The sequence below is a fragment of the Hermetia illucens genome, chromosome 4 (genome assembly GCF_905115235.1).
Source record: "Hermetia illucens chromosome 4, iHerIll2.2.curated.20191125, whole genome shotgun sequence".
Classification (NCBI taxonomy): Eukaryota; Metazoa; Arthropoda; class Insecta; order Diptera; family Stratiomyidae; genus Hermetia; species Hermetia illucens.
In genome coordinates, this window is record NC_051852.1 from 78,926,244 (window position 1) to 78,946,654 (window position 20,411).

Sequence of the window (20,411 nt, forward strand, 5' to 3'; positions counted from 1 at the left end):
AGTGAAAAGGTCTCCTCCATCTATTCAAGAATTTGCCTTTAATCCCGATGCGGAATTCTAGAATGCTGAATAGAATTTCAATTTCGCGGAATTTTATGTCTCATCACCGACACTGTAACAAGCCTAATTGCTCACTCGGAGGACGCGAAGAGCGTGCCAACCCTCGCACGTCTTATTTATTATTGTTGGTTGAAATTCGGAATGCTGTTCATTGCTTTGCCACATTTGAGGGCTGGGGGATTCCACCAACCTCTCGAAGGAATTACTGATAGTAGTTGGAGTTGAATGGTGGGCTTCTCTCTGACTAATTCAACGAATTTACTGTTCCCCTATTGGAAAGTGAAGGTCTGAATTACTAGCGATAAAGCCAAAATGTTTGAAATTCGGATTTTTTAACAAGAAGGTTCAAACGCTTCGAATCAACGTTGGAGAAACTACTGGATTCCTTCGGTGATGGTATCTATTCCGTTGTTTTGACAAGTGCAGATATTTTAATGCCTTCTTTCAAGCCTTTATTCGTTATTCCGAACCGGAACGCATTTTCAAGTTTTATCCATTTATAGGCATTACCTCTCCCTGTTCTCATGCAGTTCATCATTTTCCTGAATAATTAGAGTAAGTAAATTTTGGTTTCTGACGGTATGATGCCAGTTTCCGTAATAAACTTAATTAACAATTCATACATGATGATGATGATCAAATTTGCCGACTAGTTCTCGGGAATATTTGTTCCACACTTAGATTCCGGATGTTGGCTGTTGTTTTGCAAATATCTATGCAGGATGACGGCGCCATGATGGAAGAGTTCGTTGATATTAAAAGTCGATTCCCGGTTTCATTTCCATCCTGTGATTGAGTATGCTTACACAACTGATTAATTGAAGCGAAATATTTATGTGCGCTCGTACTGATTCCAGCGGTTGCCTGGGGATGTTTTGCTAAATAACTCATGAGAATACATCTGCTAGATATATGGTAAATATTACGTTTTTTTAGTTTAACTGTCAAGATAGGAGGCCTACAGGACATGATAGAAGTTTAGTAGAAACTACATTTTAATTTAGTGGGAACGCTAATCAGCTTAACTGATTTTCTATAGTGTAGTGTTGGACTAGCCCCACTGTCGGTGCTTTCTCGAAAACCTTGTCCAAGTTAGAAAGGAGAGAGACGGGCCTGAAGTTTTGTGATTCGTGAGAGGTGCCTTTTTTCTTAATGGCAACTATCTTTGCTAATCTCCAGGTGCTGGGAACATATCCATTGCTGATGCAGTTGTTGAAGACTGCAAGAAGGAAGGTCCTAGGAACCTTCTTGACAACAATATTTGCTATGTCATCTGGCCCGATCGATTTTGTACCATTAAGGTTTCTTGTGATCGTTGAGAGTTGTGTTAAATTGAAAAAGGTTTTTGGGTCAGCTCGCATACCGGATGGGTTTGTAGCGGAGAAGGTAGTTAACTTAGTTGAAAGCTCATGAAGAAAGTCTTGGATTGTCGAATTTACAATTGAGTGACAGTGGGTTGTCTCTCTTCTTTCCGGATAATATAATGTCCGGTGAAATTAACATTATGCCTGCCTTTCAATCGTGTCTCTGAAACACAGTAGAAGTCCGTCCGAGTGCCTACAAACTATTGTGCGGTGGCACGTTGGGCGTGTGTGACCAAAGACACGGAGATCAAAGTAATAATATTTAACTCCATAGATTCGTAAGAAGTTGGATTGCGGCGAATCGCCGCTGCACGTTGGTTTGGGTCGAAGCAAAAGTTTTGACCAAGTTTTTAAAGGCCAATTTGTTGCCTTGCGGAGCTTATAAAGCTGCAAGTTAGTAACAATATTCTCAGCTGCTTGTGTGTATGATATGCCTGGTTGAGCCAAGTTTTGTGACATCTGTATCATCATTTGTTTGGCCCTAATTGTTTCGGCATTTTGTATTGCTCTGCCAGCTTCCCTTCTGGCATCCATGTCTTTGTGGGCAAGGCGTCCGCGGTAGGTGGCGGGGTTTCCGGACTGGTTGCAATGTGTGGCGTCTCTGTCGCAGGCAGCCCGCACATAAGTGTCTGTGAACTTCACTCACCTGTGCACAATGGATCAGTTGAGGCCCGAAATTCTGACTATTGGAGCAAAGCACTGCTTGGATTGGCTTAACGTTTTTTAGCAAAACCTTTTGGTGGAGTATATACTTCACCTTGAAGGCTTCATTGAGCGAAATCGTTAGGTGGAGTATATACTTCACCTTGAAAACTTCATTGAGCTCTTGACAGGGATCGAAGATTATCATGAACAGTCCCGATTGTGACTTCAAGGGAAGTGTGGCTAAATTTAACAAGCTATTGACCTTCAAATGATGAGCTACTGAACAACCAGAATACCGGCGAGTTGGAGATCCCGCCAACTGAAGACGACGGACAAATACTGCCATCACCAAGTTTAGGAGAAACAGTCCGCGCAATTCATCGGCTAACAAATCATACGTCGCCAGAAGCCGATGGAATTACAGCCGAATTGGCTAAATATGGAGGCGACCAGTTACACCAAGTGGTTCATCAGTTTGTGCTTAAGGTATGGGACAGCGAATCAATGCCTGACGATTGGCAACGAACCATTATCTGTCTCATACATAAAAAGGGAGATATCACACAGTGCAGCAATTATAGAGGTATCACGTTGCTGAGTACCACATCTGAAAGATATTCTCCTCTATCTTGCTAGGCCGGATAGCCCCATACGCCCAGAACATCATTGGCCCATACCAAAGAGGCTTCACTCCAGGGAAATCAGCAAGAGATCAGATTTTCTCTCTGCGGCAAGCGATGGAAAAACTGTTGGAATATGGACAATAGTTGCACCATCTATTCATCGACTTTAAAGCCGCCTATGATGACATAGCCAGGGTAAAACTGTACACGGCCATGGGAGAATTCGGTATCCCGACGAAATTAACTGACTGACTAGGCTGACCCTGACCAATGTGCGAGGCCAGATAAAAGCAGCAGGATCACTCTCAAGACTTTTCAACATCAACAACCGTATACGACAAGGGGATGCCCTATCATGCGTCCTCTTTAACCTGACCCTCGAGAAAGTGGTCCGTGATGCTGAGGTAAATGCAAGAGGTACGATCCTCTTTAAGTCCACCCAATTACTGGCCTATGCTCACGATATCGACATCATGGGAAGAACCACCCGAGACGTACAAACTGCCTTCATCCAGATCGAGCAGGTGGCGATTGAGGCGAGATCTCGGGCTGCACATCAATGAAGGCAAGACAAAATATATGGTGGCAACGTCAGCACCGAAAACCAACCAACCAACAACATCAAACCGCACTGGTTAAACGGGAAGAATACAACTTTGAGACCGTTGATAATTCCTCCTATTTAGGGTCGAAAATCACAACCGATAACAGCTACGATAATGAAATCCGCGCACGGTTGTTTTCAGCCAACAGAGCCTACTTCAGCTTACAAAAACTGTTCCGCTCGAAACGTCTCACCATAGGGTCAGAGTTCTTACTGTACCAGACAATGATCTTGCCAGTCCTCATGTATTCCTCGGAAACTTGGTTTCTTAGCAAAAAAAATTGCGAACTTTTCGCCGCGTTCGAGAGAAGAATCCTCTGAAGAATTTTTGGCCCCCTGCATGAGGATGGATGATTCCGTAGCCTACACAATGATGAAATCTATGAGCGATATCATGACCGTCCGGTTGTGGATAAAATCCGGCTCAATAGGTTATGGTGGGCGAGTCACTTAATCCGTATGGATGAGGATGATCCCACCCGGAAAGTCTATAAGGGCAATATCTATGGTAGAAAAAGAAGACGAGGCAGACCCTGCCTAAGATGGAGCGATGGCGTAGGCCAGGACGCGAGACAGCTTTTAGGGATATCGAATTGGTGGACCTCGGCGCAAAACCGGCAGATTCGAAAAGAAGGGTAGGTAACTGGTATAAAGCAACTAGGTGCTAAGAGGGTGATGAGATATTATGGAAATATTAGTCTTACTAGTTTTCACAATACTGTCTATCTTACATGTATCTATACTGTCTTGCTTGTAGCGGACAAGGAAGCTTCCGCCGAAAAATACGAAACTCTTAAAGGCCTAATTGTTTAATTCTAAGACTGCATAGTTGTTAACAGTGCAAAGTGGAATTGAATTCTCAAATGAAAATAGCTCGAAAACTCACCGGAAATGCAACGAGAATAAGATTAACAAGTGGCCTACAATGTTTGCATGAAGACGGGTAATTATTCCAATCTCCAAACCATCATTTATTGTCAATTAAGGTAATGGCAGAGAATGTTTAAACACCCCAGCTGGCTTCGATGCCACGAGAAATATTACCTGGTAGAATGCCTACCACTTCCAAAGTAAATTTGGTCGTATACGTAACAGACAGCGAACAGTAATTGCTTTATTTTCATTACCTAAAGCCATTCTTCGTTGTTATGTTGGCGGTACGCTGAAATACTGCCAAACGAAGCAAACAGCGTCTGCTTTGTTTTTGTTCCCTGAAGCTGTATTCGTCATCACCATTGATGGTAGGCTCCGAAAATATCCGCAGAAGGAGGGACCCTTCGTTGTTCAAAGAAAGCGTTCACTAAATCTGAAAAAATTACACTGAATTAGGAAAGTAGCCTGGAGTAATAAAACTGAGGGTGAGGATTTGCATTAGCGATCTTCTCTCCAATGATGAGATATCTGATCCAAGAAAAAACCGGCTGCATATGTAAGTGACCTCCTTTCCAAAATACAAAATTGTTTGAAAAGTTTTGCGGAAACATCTACATTTTCTCCACTATTTATTAATTTACTCTATTTTCATTCACAATTCCAAATATCCTCCAAAAATGGTCGAAAGTCACGTCAAACCCGTAAGGAGGAAACCCATGGGAGCATGTAGAGGCGCACTTGTCACAGAAGAGAGCTCATATAGAAAATTCGAGGCCCGGGGCTAGTATGTTGCTCTCCATTGTTTGAAATGTTCTAAAGTATGAAACACTATTACAAAGATCAACAACGACCGGCTCAGCATTATATCTCCTTCAAAATTAATTAAAACTATTTCGAATGTGCATTCATTAACTGGTGCTTTCCCATGTTGACAAGAATCGCATTGAGATGCTTTATTCATTCGCTGCACGCTGTGTCCTGGCAAACACAAAAGTAATTTCGCCATTACTCGAGTCTAACATAGCCGCAAGACCCGGAGCTTTAAATGCATCTCGTTAGATGAACTTAAGCTCAAGGACGACATAACAATGTTGCAATGTTGATTTACTATGCTAACTAAATACATCATAAAATACAAAATGGGGACAACGATGTTGTTTCACAATGGAGAGTCACTGTAGAGTGGAAAATTAAGTCCTTGGAAAAGTCCAGTGAGCGCTGGATGGAATGGTTCGCGGCAAAGATTTAATTCAGGTTAAGTGGAGGCTCAGGTTTAACTAGTTCAGCGTTTTGTTGATACTATACAGATAACAGATAACAGTAAGGGCTCTCAAAAATGCTTTTTCCCCACGGCGCTATCAAGAAATTAGAGTGATGTTGGTAGAGATGCGGATGGAGGCCATGGTGGATGCCGCTCAAGGACGACTTAGTTGAAAAAGTCATGGATACCGAACACGTCATTAGTCAGAAGAGCAAATAAAGTAATGGACTAGAAATGCACTTTCGATGCAGCGGATATGTTTACCAATGTATCTTTCTAGCTCCAGATGAAGATTTTTCTTGATCACTGAACCAGTGCAGAGTTACTGGAAGCAATTTCGAAGCATTTTCGGAAAAAAATTGAAATAAAATACATTTTGGCGGTACGTTCTCTTTTCCGACCCGTAAATATAGATTAATGATTATTTCTGGAGGGAAAGGTTATCTTTAATTTAATGGAAAACTGAGAAATATTATTGAAAGCTCAGTCGTCGTTCGGCAAGCTAAATGCTTTCTATTCGAAATGGTTAGAAGACCATCGCGTACTTTCCCAACTTTCAATTCAATATTCAACGTTGAAAATGGAAGCTTACCGGAATGCATTAGTGCTGCGATGATGACAAATAAAACGGGACCTGTTCGCATTGCTCCTTTTATAAAAAATCCAGCCTTGATATTGTCCTCTCACGTTGAAGTAATCAAATATGGAGTAGTCGAGGCAAACGTTTAACATGCTCGCATTACAAGATATATTGTCGAAAAAGTAGTGAATGCGAAAAAGCGCTTAAAAATAAATAAACTCCGACATGATGTTTGAGCTATGAAACTTTTTCGCCCTTTTTCCTGTCCAATTGTATTGCATTTTATACGCCGAGGATAACACTATGGTGCCAGTAAGAGTAGTCCCGGACATAACAGGATTGTTCCATTGTTTTACCAGACGATACTAGTGACATGGGCAACAATCATAGAAGTAGGGTAGGGTGAAAAGGACAAGGGTTGATGCGAGTAAACAAGTAGTGTTCGTATTGTCGCAAATTTCATTTGAATAAGGGTAAACAAGCAAGATGTTAGCTAAAGTGCATATTTGCGTTGAACGGAAGTTTTCGAGCCAATGAGGTTGGAGGACAAAGCAGTAACATTGCAGACAATGGGTAGGACCTCACTGAACTTTATGCTGCAATTTGTTTTTCATTTCTCATTTGGACTATTGTACAACTTGAAAATTTACAGCAGAAAGCAAATAGCTCCCCCAATTTGTTTATTTTGAAGTGGAAATTATTATCCTTTGAATAATATTTGTAAGTGAATAGAATCAAATAATCGAGAGAGTTCATTTTACCATAATCCCCATGCTTATAGTTTACATATAACAGTGTCATGGAAAAGCATTCATTTTTTCGCCAATAAAGGCAGGTCCCTCTACGAATAGGAAAGCTGGCTGGACAGTGACCAAAGGTCGTCGAACAAAACGGAAAATATATCATTGATTAACATTCATTCCTTGTAGAAATACAGGAGTTTAAAAACATGCCAAAAAATTCCAAGATTTTTACTCAACCCGATAATTGTTCAATGTAATTTGTACGACTCCATGACAAACTTTCAAAGGTACTTAGTGTTGTTCAATATCGGCCAACCGGTCAACAATTGGTTTACTGTCTGTCCGTCACACGCATTTTTCCCAGAAACGGTTGTAGCGATTGACACCAAATTCGTTGGAAATGGGATATCTAATGAAAGGTCTCGATTAGTACTTTCCGATGGCCGTCTTAGTTTTGACATCTGTTGGAAAGGTGCGAAGTGCGGGGGCCGAAAGTGATCATCTCTTTAACGGACCCATTCTCAGAAACTATCCAACTGGAAAATCTGAAAAAAAACAGAAGTATGCCACTATATGATGCCTAGGCTCCGAAATACCCTTCATACCGATATCTGTAAAAATAAAGTTAATAATAGTATATTACTATAATTTTTAGTGATTGGCTGCAAAACCTCCCTTAAGTTTAGAAACATCAAATTTTGCGGGAATATACGCTATAAGATAGAGCATAATCCTACCAGTTTGGTGTAAATTGCACTATTAATAACAAAGTTATAATAGGTTAAATTTGTCACTACTGTGCGAATCCGAGACTTTGAATGTCAGTATCACGCGAAAGTGGGTATTCTCATATGATATATGTATATATTACGTGCTAGGTTCTAATTGGACAAATTTTTATATAAGAAATACACAAAACTTTTCATACTAGAAGCGTGCAGCTGCCGGTTTCCCGACCTATTTCCACATCCAGAAGGTTCTGTTTAATTCCGTCCTTCCGTCTAATTGTGTGCAGATGACTACAGTCTCAATCTCAATACCTTACATGAATAAAAGGATGCTCTCTGAACCCTATGGATAGAAATAGCCAACAGGCAGAAAAGGGATGCTAAAAATTCAACGCAGACTTTTATGCACCAAAAGTGGACGTAAAATGTAAAACAGAAGGCGAAACTTTCGCTTGGTGACCCAGCTGATTGGGCGTCAGTTTCTCAATTTCGTGGTGGGGATTCGAATTTTGATTGCTATAGCCTATTTGATAGGGAAGTTGAAGCATGTGAAAAGTGCTAATAGATTGATCGATTGCAACGGGAAATGCGTCCATTTAACAAAAATTTCACTGGAAATTTTCAGTTCAAAACCACTTCTGAAATGGTTGGGAACTTTCCAGCTTATTATAAACTAAACTGTGCAAGCGATGAACGTAAATCAGCAGGGCAACTATACATATAAAGAAAAATATAAATAACCGCAGCTAGGAATTGAACCAAAGTTACGAGGTCGAGAAGATTACGTGTAACCACTTCGGCCAAAACACCATTAGGATTCAATGATAACCTAGCATGGCTCGACCAAGCCTTGTAACAATCCCTCTGGATTGCGTACCAATACACTTCTGATAGAAGGAGAGCATTGGATCACTAATCTAATCGGTAAAAAACGGACCAATAAAGGCAATATCATTCATCTTATGAAGAATAAAGAATCCGATACTTCAATGTGCCACGTAGCTCTCGCACGCATGCAGGGTTACTAAGCACTTAACTGAAGACAGTCTTTGTATGTACGGGTGGGTATAAGCAGCGAAGGTTACGCACAAAGTCATGCTAGATACATGGCTTGCCTTCGAAAGGAAACATGTCTAAGCCTAAATATCCTGAACTTGAAAGTATGGGAAGCGAGAGGTGAATTGAAAAGAAGATTACCATGTAGCTCCTTGACTGGATGTGGATCTCTTTCCGCTGGTTTCCTCTATTTACCGTTTGAACAATAACCAGGAAGGTATCACACTCACAAATTTTGACTTAAATATCTTTTATTGGTAGTTCTTCAAATTAGGCGGTATTACTACTGACCTTAAAAGTTGAAAATGCGTTGAACTCCAAAACTCTGTCCATTAGAAATGCAAATAAGGATTCCAATGACTTGATATGTTACAAAGTACATAAGAACATATGCTATACCAATTTTGCCAAAGTAATTGATTGGTTTAATCTGTCTTTCTTTTGCAGCGCCACCATCTTCAATTGAAATCCAAGGATACACACACAACTCAAAAGTGGAAGTGAGAGAAAATCAGAACCTTACATTAACCTGTATTGTATCGGATGCAAAACCAGCAGCTCAGATACAATGGTTCCGAGGAAATGTGGAGTATAAACCAGGTAAGCTCGTTAGAACTATTAGTTAGTTAGTTATTCAAATTGTCAGCATTTTGAGTGAAAAGTATATTATTGGGATTTATCCTAAGTGCTTTTTTGTTAGTTTATTCATGAGAGGTCGGTTAGTTGAATTACGCACAACGAATAAATGGAAAAAATCCTGAATTAACTATGCTGACATAATCACGTTATGCCAACATTTTCTTTATTTTGAAAAATAACAGAAGCAAGGAGGACAGGGGAGTAGACAGACCTTCTAATGCATTGAAATCATCAGTTGCTTTTGCCTGTCCCAAATGCTTCCCCACTAGCCATTGTTTTCAATTCAGCCCTTCATTTGCAAGTGGGAAGCATTTCGAAAAATGATGTCAGTCCAGGAAATTAGCTATAGGACAAACCTTATTCCCCCATATATGGTACCACCGTCTTTTCTAATCCACTCCAGCCTCACTTTGTCCCTACAGAAGAAAACACTCACAGACGCGCAGCACAGTGACACTGCTCCCTATTCCGAAAAATACGGTAAAGTAGATTTAGTCCATCGGCGAATCCATTTGCATTCGAATGAAAATCTTTTATTTAAATGTCTCCTGGCCCTCCTCACAATTCTTTTCTTTCGTCTACCTCATCAATTCCGAAGATCTCCGCCTGTTTAGTTTTGATCCCTTGTTTGAATCCGGACTCTCCCTCTGAAAGGAATGATAATGAGCTTACAATCTCAAAAATCTCTCGAATGCAAATTTGATAAAAACAATATGAAGTGAATTAGACGACGCAAATCGGTTCTTTTTTCAAGAAATACGATGGAATAAAACTGATGAGCTATGACAGATGAGCAGGAAAGCGAAACAAGCAAACAACGAGCCCAAGAAACAATTGCAAATTGTAATTTGCTGAGTATTTGCTAAATTTTGATTCGAAAAAAGATGGACTCGCTCGACTTGCTATGTTGACACAGTACACAAAGTGAAAATTTATTTGACAAGAGGCAACTTAATATTGAATTCCAGAGATTATGATGAGAAAGTATTTTTCTAAAATGATATTTGGCATGTTTCGTTACGCCTGGGCATTCCTCGCGCACGGCAAAATTAAATTTGGGCATCTTGGACTTAACGTAAATGAAGCTGAATATTTCATTAGCCCTTTCAGCTGACGATTCTCGGATGGTTTTCAGACTTAAGCTCCTATTGTTGCCAATGCGATGCATCTTTAAACTTTCAACTGGATTTATCTGGAAACTACATAGATTTAATACAAAATGTTGATTAAAACGGCCTAGGTAAAGCTAAAAAATCCTCCACCGCACTCATTTTCTTATCGAAATAGAACACGAAGAGAAAAATGAATGCTTGGATGAGGAAAAGCTTCTGGAGCATGTACTCTGAGAATAGATGTAACCACCTTGAAAGTAGGCACACCCTCGAACATGACAAGAACAGGCTCACAAAAACGCCGTACTCTCTAAGTATACACATACATTTGCACGCCCGCTTCGGCCGCCCAAAAGTTAAAAGTTTTCTAATCTTCCATTACCCACTTTTTATTCTCCCGTAAATCATGAGAATATAAAAACCTATGGGGGCCAATTTTCAGTTTATCTTAGTGCTGGTGTTTTTCTTTTGCTGTTCCAAATCTGCTCACTTCTCGTCCTATCTTTGCTTTCCTCATTTCGCTCGTTGGTTACATACTTTGCAGAAAAATCTTTTTCCCTGTCAGATAAATATACTTCAAGTTAAGGGATACTAAGTAAACAACCATTTAGCAGCTGACACCGAAACATCTTGGGCTTACAATGTGGAAAAAAGGAATATGAAAATTGAAAAGGAAGGAGTGAAAGTAAAAGGCGTTATGGGGGAGTTAGTCGAGGGATGGTTAAAGTCATGTGGATGTTGCAAGTAATAAGGCTTTCTAACGAAACGATGGTTTTGAGAACTTTGAAATATTTTCGGACAAAGAGGCAATAGGGTTTGGGCTTGCACAAGGGTCATCGTCCATCATAAGAGGTTTGTCGAGCGAATATGGCAGCTTTTCATATTTTAGTTGTGTACTCATTATTTCTTCCAAGTTTGTTCAGTTTTGCTTGATCCTCTCTGCTTTATATTCTAAAATAAGTATGGAGAGAGGAGAGAATTAACTGAGCCAGTGCGGAGCTTCTTAATATTTCACACTAAAAGAAGTCAATATCAGCAGTTATTTAATTTGAAAGAACCTCATCTGGTGCAAGTTGAGTCCTCCGGAGGACTGGTCTATTATTCGGGTGGTAACCATCTCTAAAACATTTAAGGACCCAGAACTTTTGACCAGTTACCACCCTATTGCTCTCTTTAATGTGTTTGCCAAACTGATTAATTCTATGATCAAGGTTCGTATCAATAATTTCAGCGATGACCCCAAAGTCCTGCTTGCTAACTGTTATACCTTAGGCTACTACGTATGTTTGCAACAATATCATTTTGTACATTTCGACAGCAAAAAGTAAAGGTCAGCTGGTGTTGGCTGTGGTGCTGTATGTAAAGAACGCCTATGAGAAGGTTGATCGGGCTACCCTTAGCGATATAATGTCTCATTTCCGCTTTTCTGTTGAAATTGTTTTATGGGTGTCAAGAATGTCCAATCGACGACTACAACTATTGCTAGACAGCGTTCAAGTTGGAAATGGCATTCCTCAAGGATACATTTTAAGTACAATGTTGTTTAATGTCTATACAGCATCGTTGCATTCTAAATGCTCTGATAGCATTGAAATCTATCATGCAATCTAAACGCGTTTGTTGATGAATCCCGAAGATTGGGCCTACCAATCAATATAATCAAATTGCAATCTATATCCTTCAACAGGAGCAGATCAACACCCGTGCTCATTAAAATTAATAATCTTATCCTTGCTCATGATAAATTCACGATCTTTTTAGGTAGGGAGATAATGAGGACGTATTGGGTCACATTATTCCTAAAGCTATAAAGGCGGTTGATTAATTTTTGAACTGGTTTTTTTCTGGGGTCTCACACCCCGTAAGGCCATCAATTTCTATAGATCTGCGGTAGAGTACGCCGCTGCGTCCACTATGAATCCGCCCAAATACTTTGAAAACAAGCTTAACTCAATATCTGCTTGTATCCTGAGCAGATGCTTGGAACTGACCAGAACTACCCCTTCGTGCAAGATTTTTAATTTGACCAAGCATCCGCCTCTCCGTTAAATTAGGCAAAGAAATAAAAAAATCAATCGTTTGTTGGTGTAGAATCGGAATGCTGAAAATGGTCTCTTCGATCTATAGGTCGTTCCGGAGTTAGTTTGACACTGTAATTTCCATAACCTCTAATAAGATTCAGGTTATCCTGTCGTATGATTTAGGGGCACATGTCGCAGGTGGAGGGCCTCAAATCAAGGGGCTTTCTGGTCCTAGCGTCTAATGCTGCCTGTGCGATGCGATCCGGAGCAACGGATGGGATGCAAATCACACGTTTTCCCTTGGATGTCAGTTCGGTTTTGTCAGTTGAACTTTTTACCGTACTTCAGGCCACCACGGTGGCTTTCAAGGTCGGTGAGAAGAAAGTCGCTATCATTACAGACTCTCTCCATACTTGTAAATTACTCAAACGATGGAATAGAATCGCGTCACCTAGTGCGCCAAATACATGCTCTTGCTTCTGACCCCCGTTTTGCTCATGGGGAGTACTCAATAAATGAACTCGCCCATGAAGAGGCCGTAAGGCTTTGGACTTTAGCCCCGCAAATTTGGGCGAACCCTCCGAGTGGGAGGATGACTTTTTGGCAATATCACGTTTCAAAGGACTATTTTTTCTAACATTCACGCGGTTTTACCCATAATTCAACCGGAGGCTACGCGTGCACTTACAGCTTGCGAAGAAAAATTACTGATTCGTCTTCAAACCAGTCATACATATGACAAACTTTTCCCCAAAAGGTTTTGAAACATACATTCGGACAAATGTAACACTTAAATGGCTAAATAAACTAGAAAGATTATAATACATATAGTTTGAGTTTCTTCGCGGCAGGGTATTCTCTGCCATCCTTGTTTTGATTTTTTTCCTGCATTGATATATCATTACCTTTCGGCGCTCCAATGGTTTGTAATGGTTAATAGAATCGCGAAGAAGTACCTGATCAACACCGTGTCAGATACCTTTAAGCTACTGAGCAGCCTCTATGTGCTCGTGCGTCAAGTTGCTACCGGCTTTCTTGTCTGGGCTGGGAGCCGTTCGGATGGACAGAGAACCTTTTATTGCACCCAGCAGCCTGTTTGTCTGATGATGATCTCATGATTTTGTATACTAAAACTTATAATGCATCCTGGTGATCATCATCAACTACGATAACGACTAAAAACACTAACATGCATCATCGCCTATTACGTATTATCAACTCAATAACGACTAAACATTCATAACCCTAAAATATTAATCACTAAAACCTATTAAACCTGCAATACGTGTCCAGTCTGTTTGAGCAGGCATTGACATTTATGTGTTTCAAGTGTGTCTGTTAATTAAAAAAATCAAACTTAATAAATTTGTGTTTGGCTGCTTTTGACCATAAACGGTCTTATGTTTCCGACAACATAGGATAAGTGCCTGCCATCAGTCCTGTTGGTGTACTTCGTGGGAAAAATCAGGTCTTGTCTGGACTGTTAGCCTGGGACTTTCCTGAGCCAAACAAAAAACAACAACAACATCGAGTCATACACACTCTGCCAATGGATCCGGTGGAGAGCGCTATGTTAAAACCTCATGTTTTGCTTGGTTTTGAACCGAGTATCACAAATGGGTATACCTGTTTGTGAGTGCATATTAAAGTTGAAACTACCAGAACGTACTTTAATTCTTCGCGTGGGCTTTTATATGGAAGCAAGGTTGCTGTCAGCTTCTGTCAATGTATTTAAACTTCCGTGAAGACCGTTTCAGAAACCTGCACCGTTTCTCGACTGTTCTCCGAGCTTCGTAAAAACAAAATTTATTATCAAAAAACTATGAAAATTTAACGTAAAATTGCAGCTTTTTTGTAAATTGCTGGAAATTTTTCCCCATTGCATTCTTTTTTTATTTTTGAAAGAGTACGCTAATTTGAAAAACTCCAGTCAAAATTATGTGCCATAACTCCGCCATTTTGTTTTTATTCATATTATAAAAACTATTTTTCTGTAAATCAATATATTGTTCGCAAGTTTCTATAGTTTCATAATTGTGGAAGTTAAAAAAAGCAATATGACAAATTTGGTTTCTTTTTTCGTCTAATTGCATATTTCCCCTTAAGCCACAAGTTAGCAATTATTTCCACTCAAGAAGGCAGTGAATTATTAGCATTTGCAACACATTTTTAATTTAATTATTTGTTCACTAGGTATGCATACGATACTAATTGCGTAATTTCGCTGTATGTATTAATGACAAATTGCGGTATATCAAAACTTTTGACAGCTTTTCGTAGGAGGCTTCACAGCACATTTTTGTTTATGTTCTGATTCTTTGATTGTTGCTTGTCTATAACTTGGTTGACATTAGATGCAATGTGTGCCAGAAGCTTTAGTTTCAGCCTGAAAAGTTTACACGCAGGATCGGATCGGTAAAATCTGATCGAATTTGCGTTTCCACTAAGGAAGCTGGCTTGACGTGAGCCCGATCGCGCTGTATATGTGATCCTTTTTAACTCTAACCCCTCCACGTATATTAGTTATCAAAGTATGAATTTCGTCCAATTTAGATTTGGAATTCTGACCAAATGAGCCCACAAATTGCAGTTACTTCTGATCGAACATTGGCCATTTGAGCAACAAAGAACATTATTCGTAAGGTTTAACGCCCCAACGGTACGGCTTATAGTAAAAAAAATTATATTCAAATATTTCTGGTTTCTTGGCGCCTAAATTACTTTGTAGTTGTCCTATACGATCCAAGCGGTGTACCCAAAAAATTGACGAAGAATATCGAGCTTCATTTTAGTCTTCATATTAATTGCAGTTAGTCTGAACTGGTGGGCAGCGACATCGCCCACCGCACTCCTCATTTGTGGAGCAGGACAGCGTTGTTATTGATTCATGGGAAGTGTTTACTGGGAATTATTGATAAAAATTTGAATTCAATGACTGACTTTGTTCAATGTCATGTTGAAATATTCCTAGTATCGTGCGACATTCGCAACCTGGATCTAATAATTCTTCCTATGATTTAAAGGCTTCCTTTTGAAAATTAGCAATCCGTTCAGCAGTTTCGGATGGCTTCCGAAATGGCTTTTCGAAAAAGATATTAATTTGGACATTGGTTGCAAAACGGCACAGTGCGGGGCCCCGAAAGAGGTAATTTACTTCAAGGGCCGGTTCTCAGACATTACCCAAACAAAAAATATAAAAAAAATCATAGAGATCCCCGCTATTATTAGCAAAGTTATATGAAATCAAATGTCAATACCACCTCAAATTGAATAACGGGTATATTCAACGTAAATTCACTTCGAACTTTTTATTTATAAAATGAACAAAAGCTTTCGGTTTCGCGAATAGAAATACTGACTCACTATAATAGCATTAATAATTGAAGGATTTCCATCAAACTTTCTAACGTTATTTCATTTATTTATTATGCCAACGTTTCCGAAGATGAATTTGTGGCTTTTTTGATTATTTGCTAAAATATTTAGTGATATATTGCTGTTAGTTTCATTTGAGCAGATATGGGAATGTGATTTATTATGAGACCTAGATTTTATATATAATGTATATATAAGTGTACTATTGGGACTTTTTGAGATTTTTCGATTGACTAGGTTTTCAGAATTATTAGTATCGCAAGTGAAAAGTTCTTATTGAGCCCTCTCTTTTGGTGCTGCTTACGATCATTTTCTGAGGCGAAAAGTGTAACCTCCTCTCACTTATATGGGAGGCTCTCTTAGGCTCCTGGCAGGCAGTCTTCTCTTACTTTAAGTTTGGACTGTTTGAGCTCTTACTTCCCTAGCTTGTAACGCATACAAAAACTGAGCTCTCCAGGTAAAAATACCAACCTGCATGGTGAAAAATATTTACATCCTCCTTGTGTCTGTCCGTTTAACTGCATTTGTGAGATTCCATATTTCTCATCGTTTTTTCTGACACAACAGTCCAATGCTGGTCCTTGGCCTCCCGAAGTTTTCGTCTCTATCCTTCTCGTCGAGCGCACTCCAATTTCGGAAGTCGAACAGCGTGTAACTACTTGTCATATAATAGATAGAACTCATTGTTGTATCTCGTTCCTTTTCCTAAGGACTCGATTTCCTAAAGTATTGATAGCCGTAGTACAAGCTCCTCCTTATATATGTATTGTAAATTATCAATATTTTTATTTTTTAAAATCTGCAGCACCAGATAAAATGTTTTTTGCCAAGCCTGATTTGCCTAGTGAAGTTGTCTATTCCGTTGTGTCCGTTTGTAATAGTTTTGCCTAAGAACACAAAACTGTTCTTCGTGTCATGATTTTAGTCGTATCCTCATTTATTTTTAGGATAACTTGCTTTGCTACTTCGTTAGTATGGTCATCCTTCCTCACGCATTCTTTCAATCAAGTCAGAAGCCAATATATTATTAAATTTTTTATAAAATGCGAGTGTTATAAAGATAATTATAGTTTCTGATCGAATATTGGTGAGAATTAGTGGAACAGTTGGTGGGGCAAACCAATAAATAGTTGAATGAAAACTATGCTTAGAAGCTTTTGTATATTTCTTTTATAAAGAGATTTGAGTGTGCATTTGTCCCATATTGACATTCATAGTCTTGAATTTGCAGAGGAGCGAGAGCTTTGACCTATCATAGTATAACTTTGTTAGTAATAGTGCGATTTTCACCAAATTTGGCAGGATCATGCTCTGTGCTGTAGCCTACATTGCTGTAGGGTGATTTTAGGGTGGGTTTCCTGTCAATTACTAAAAATTATAGTAATGTACTGTTATTAACTTTATTTATGTAGTGAGAGGGTATTTCGGAGGGTATTTTGGAGCCTAGGCACTATATAGTGGCAGCCCCCTGATTATTTTCAGATTGAATAGTTTCTGAGAATGGATTCGTTAAAAAAATGATCACTTTCAACCCCCCGCACTCCCTACCTTGTCAACAAATGTCTAAACTAAGACCGGCTTCGAAAAGTACTAACCGAAACCTTTAATTTGATACCCCACATGACTATATTTGATGAAAAAAAAATGTACACCCCCCTTTTGTATGTATGGAGGACCCCCCTCAAATTCAACGTAAAAGGATGGAACTCGCTATATGCGTGAACATTCACAGTTCCCACCTTTCTGCCAAATTTAGTGCCAATCGCTACAACCGTCTCCGAGAAAAATGTATGTGACAGACAGACAGAGAGACAGTAAACCAACAATTTACACAAAATCCTGTCAGCATTATACATTATGGTGATGGGTCTGTAATACGCATTAATACTTTCCTGTCTCCGTAATCATATTTTTGACACACGATTTACTCAAATTTTGCTGTTTCTCGTTTTTTGTTTTGCTTTAAAGGTGCTGCATATTCATATTCCAGTTAAACGATGAAAATTCCATAGTGAAGGCCATAAAACTCGCCCAGCAGCTCAGCCTATGAGCCTTGACTGGTGTATTTTCGAGGATGGAAGTTTTGAATACCATCCAATATCACATTTTGAGGGATAAAATTCCAACACCTCATTTTAATTATCTGAGATGCTTTTGAACTTGTGGACGCTTTTCTGCGTTAGAGTACTTTCTGCCCAATCCATTAAAAGGATATTGAATGCTTTTGTTAGCCTCATTTTACCTTGGCAAGGTAATTCACTCTCCCTTAATCCAATTGAAAAAGTCTGGAGACTGTTGAAATCGAGAGTTTATTCTGTTGCGAACCTCCCTATCTCTCTCTCCCTCCTCTGCTACAAGGGTAAACATTAGAAATATGTGGGAAATTGTAACTAAACTAAAGAAATGATTGGAAAATGTGAAGGACAGTTACTAAAGCTAAGTGCTGCCAAATTGAATACTGAAATTAGTAATGCAAAAACAGAATATTTAACTTGCTCTCTTCTACAAAAGATCTTGATTCGATTAATAGAGACTGTACATACACACAATAGTGAAAATGGCTAGCGTAACTCGCCTTATAATTCGTGAACCGTTTTTGACGTCGAAAAAAAAGCTTGTAATTTGGCTCTTTTCAAAGCTTATTATATTTTTTGTCCCAAAAACTTTTTGATGATTTTAGTCATTTTTGGGGTTCAATCGTTGAAAGGGTGCGTTACAACACAATCCTGCTTTCTAAGGTCTGACTGTCTGTCTGTTTGCCGTCACAACCGGCTACGCCAATTGTCCTGAAATCTAGTGAGAACATTTGGTCTGTGTATCCCTTTATATGCAACGAGTAGCATTATCTTCCGTTAGTATTAGGGGGCTCCCCATATATGCGAAAGGAGGTGTAGGGCCTCAATTAATACATTTCTAAATTTATCCTACATGTTTTCGATATTGGGTGCTATGTAGGGAAGTGAGGTCTTAAAACATGAACCCCAAAAATTGAAACGCGTTTCGTTCTCAGAACCTATCAAGCCGAAAAATCTGAAAAAAATAACAATGGTGTATTTATATGAAATCTAGACCTCGAGATACATCCCCTCCCAATATCTCACCAAATAAAGTTAATAATGATATATTGCCATATTTTGCGATAGAAATTTGTTTGTGTGTCGGTATTTCGATGGCGCTTAGATTGTTTTCTTTTGTGTGTTGTAACGCCATATGTCCGCTGTTATGTGCTCGCGACCACGTGGGTGCATACCAATGCACTGTATCACATATATAGCACTAACGCCTGACCTTATGCGCAGAGTTTTTCTCGTGTATTTACTGTCAATCGACAGACATGCACAATGATTTGTCTACATCCTAAAGTTTCGAGCAATGCACTGGAAGTTGAGCCCCCTGCTCTTGCACCAACGGTATTCAATTCAATTTATGCCTAGAGTACGTCGTAGATATTCAGATGGGTACAATCAATTTACATAGATGTGTGCATATATACATCTATATTTATCAGTATGCGGAAAAAGGAAATGTTAGTTCATTTAGGATCAGCATAACATTTATGGATATATATGAAGGACTATTTTCAATTTTTAACTACGTACGAATGGGAAAGCGTTTCTCACATAAGATTAACGCAAAACCTTTAAACTCGAAGTGAGGAGCTTCCGGTATTCCGCCTTGTTTACTTTAACTAAGCCGGAATAACGGAAGTTGAGCGCTTCGTATATAAAGGTTTTGTGTTCACCTTATGTGGGGAACTTTCTGCGCTTATTTTGAAAATTGTTGTTTGCTTCATATATTGCGAAACTCCAAGATATATAGTATGTATATACCCACCCAAAGAAATATCTAAAGACTATCTTCATCCTAAACAAACGAACATTGTCTATTAGGCAGACTACATATATGTATGCATCTATATATTTCTGTTACGCTCCGTGCACAAAGCCATATCTATGTATATAAATCTTGCTATCTTAATTGGGCACTGTCCACAAATTTCATTAGTATATACATATGGCTGTCTCGAATAGTTGGTGTTCATATTCCAATCACCAAAAAACGCAAAACAAGAAAACTGTTTCCATGACCCTTCCTCCCTCCCTTCGTGCAAAATACAAAACTTTGACTATACTTTGTTGATGACAGTTTGATTCCGTCAAGCTTCCCAAAAACCCCCTGATACTCCTGCCAAATTTTATACTTTCAGGGTAAAGTTAAGGGAGATTTTCGATTTAATTTCCAAAATATTGCAATAAAACATTATGAACTATTTATGTAGATATCGGAATGTGATGCATTTTCATGCCTGGATTTCATATAGATGCATCATTGTGATTTTTCTCAGATTTTTAGTTGGACAGGTTCTGAGGATGGGACTCGCTTCAATTTTTGGGAGCTACATTTCCCCATGTTTCACCCATTATCCAAAATGGGACCGGGAGTTGCTGCATTTGATACCATGCATGGCCACATTCTGTGAAAAATACTTTTACATCATTCATTTGTAAGGGGAATCCCCCTTCCTATACGAAAATGAATTCACACACGTTCTCAGCAAATTTCTTGACAATAGGTTCAGTCGTTTCTGAGCAAATCGGGTATGGCAGCCAGGCAGATAGATAAACGGACAGACAATAAGAAAGAAATTCATATACTACATAAAATAACCGCATCAGAAATAACGCCATCGAACGCAATTTCGTGAATACAGGATGAACTGGAAAAGG

The 20,411-nt window shown here is 39.1% G+C and overlaps 1 protein-coding gene across 4 annotated transcripts in view; it reads left to right on the top strand.

The window, feature by feature from the left end:
* Positions 1-20,411, top strand: part of LOC119654306 (nephrin) — a 356,601-nt gene that overhangs the window by 150,986 nt on the left and 185,204 nt on the right. For all 4 annotated transcript variants that reach the window (XM_038059625.1, XM_038059621.1, XM_038059622.1 and 1 more), the window contains exon 4: positions 8,985-9,137. In XM_038059625.1, coding sequence (XP_037915553.1) covers positions 8,985-9,137 — 153 coding nt within the window. The remainder of the gene's footprint in view (positions 1-8,984; positions 9,138-20,411) is intronic.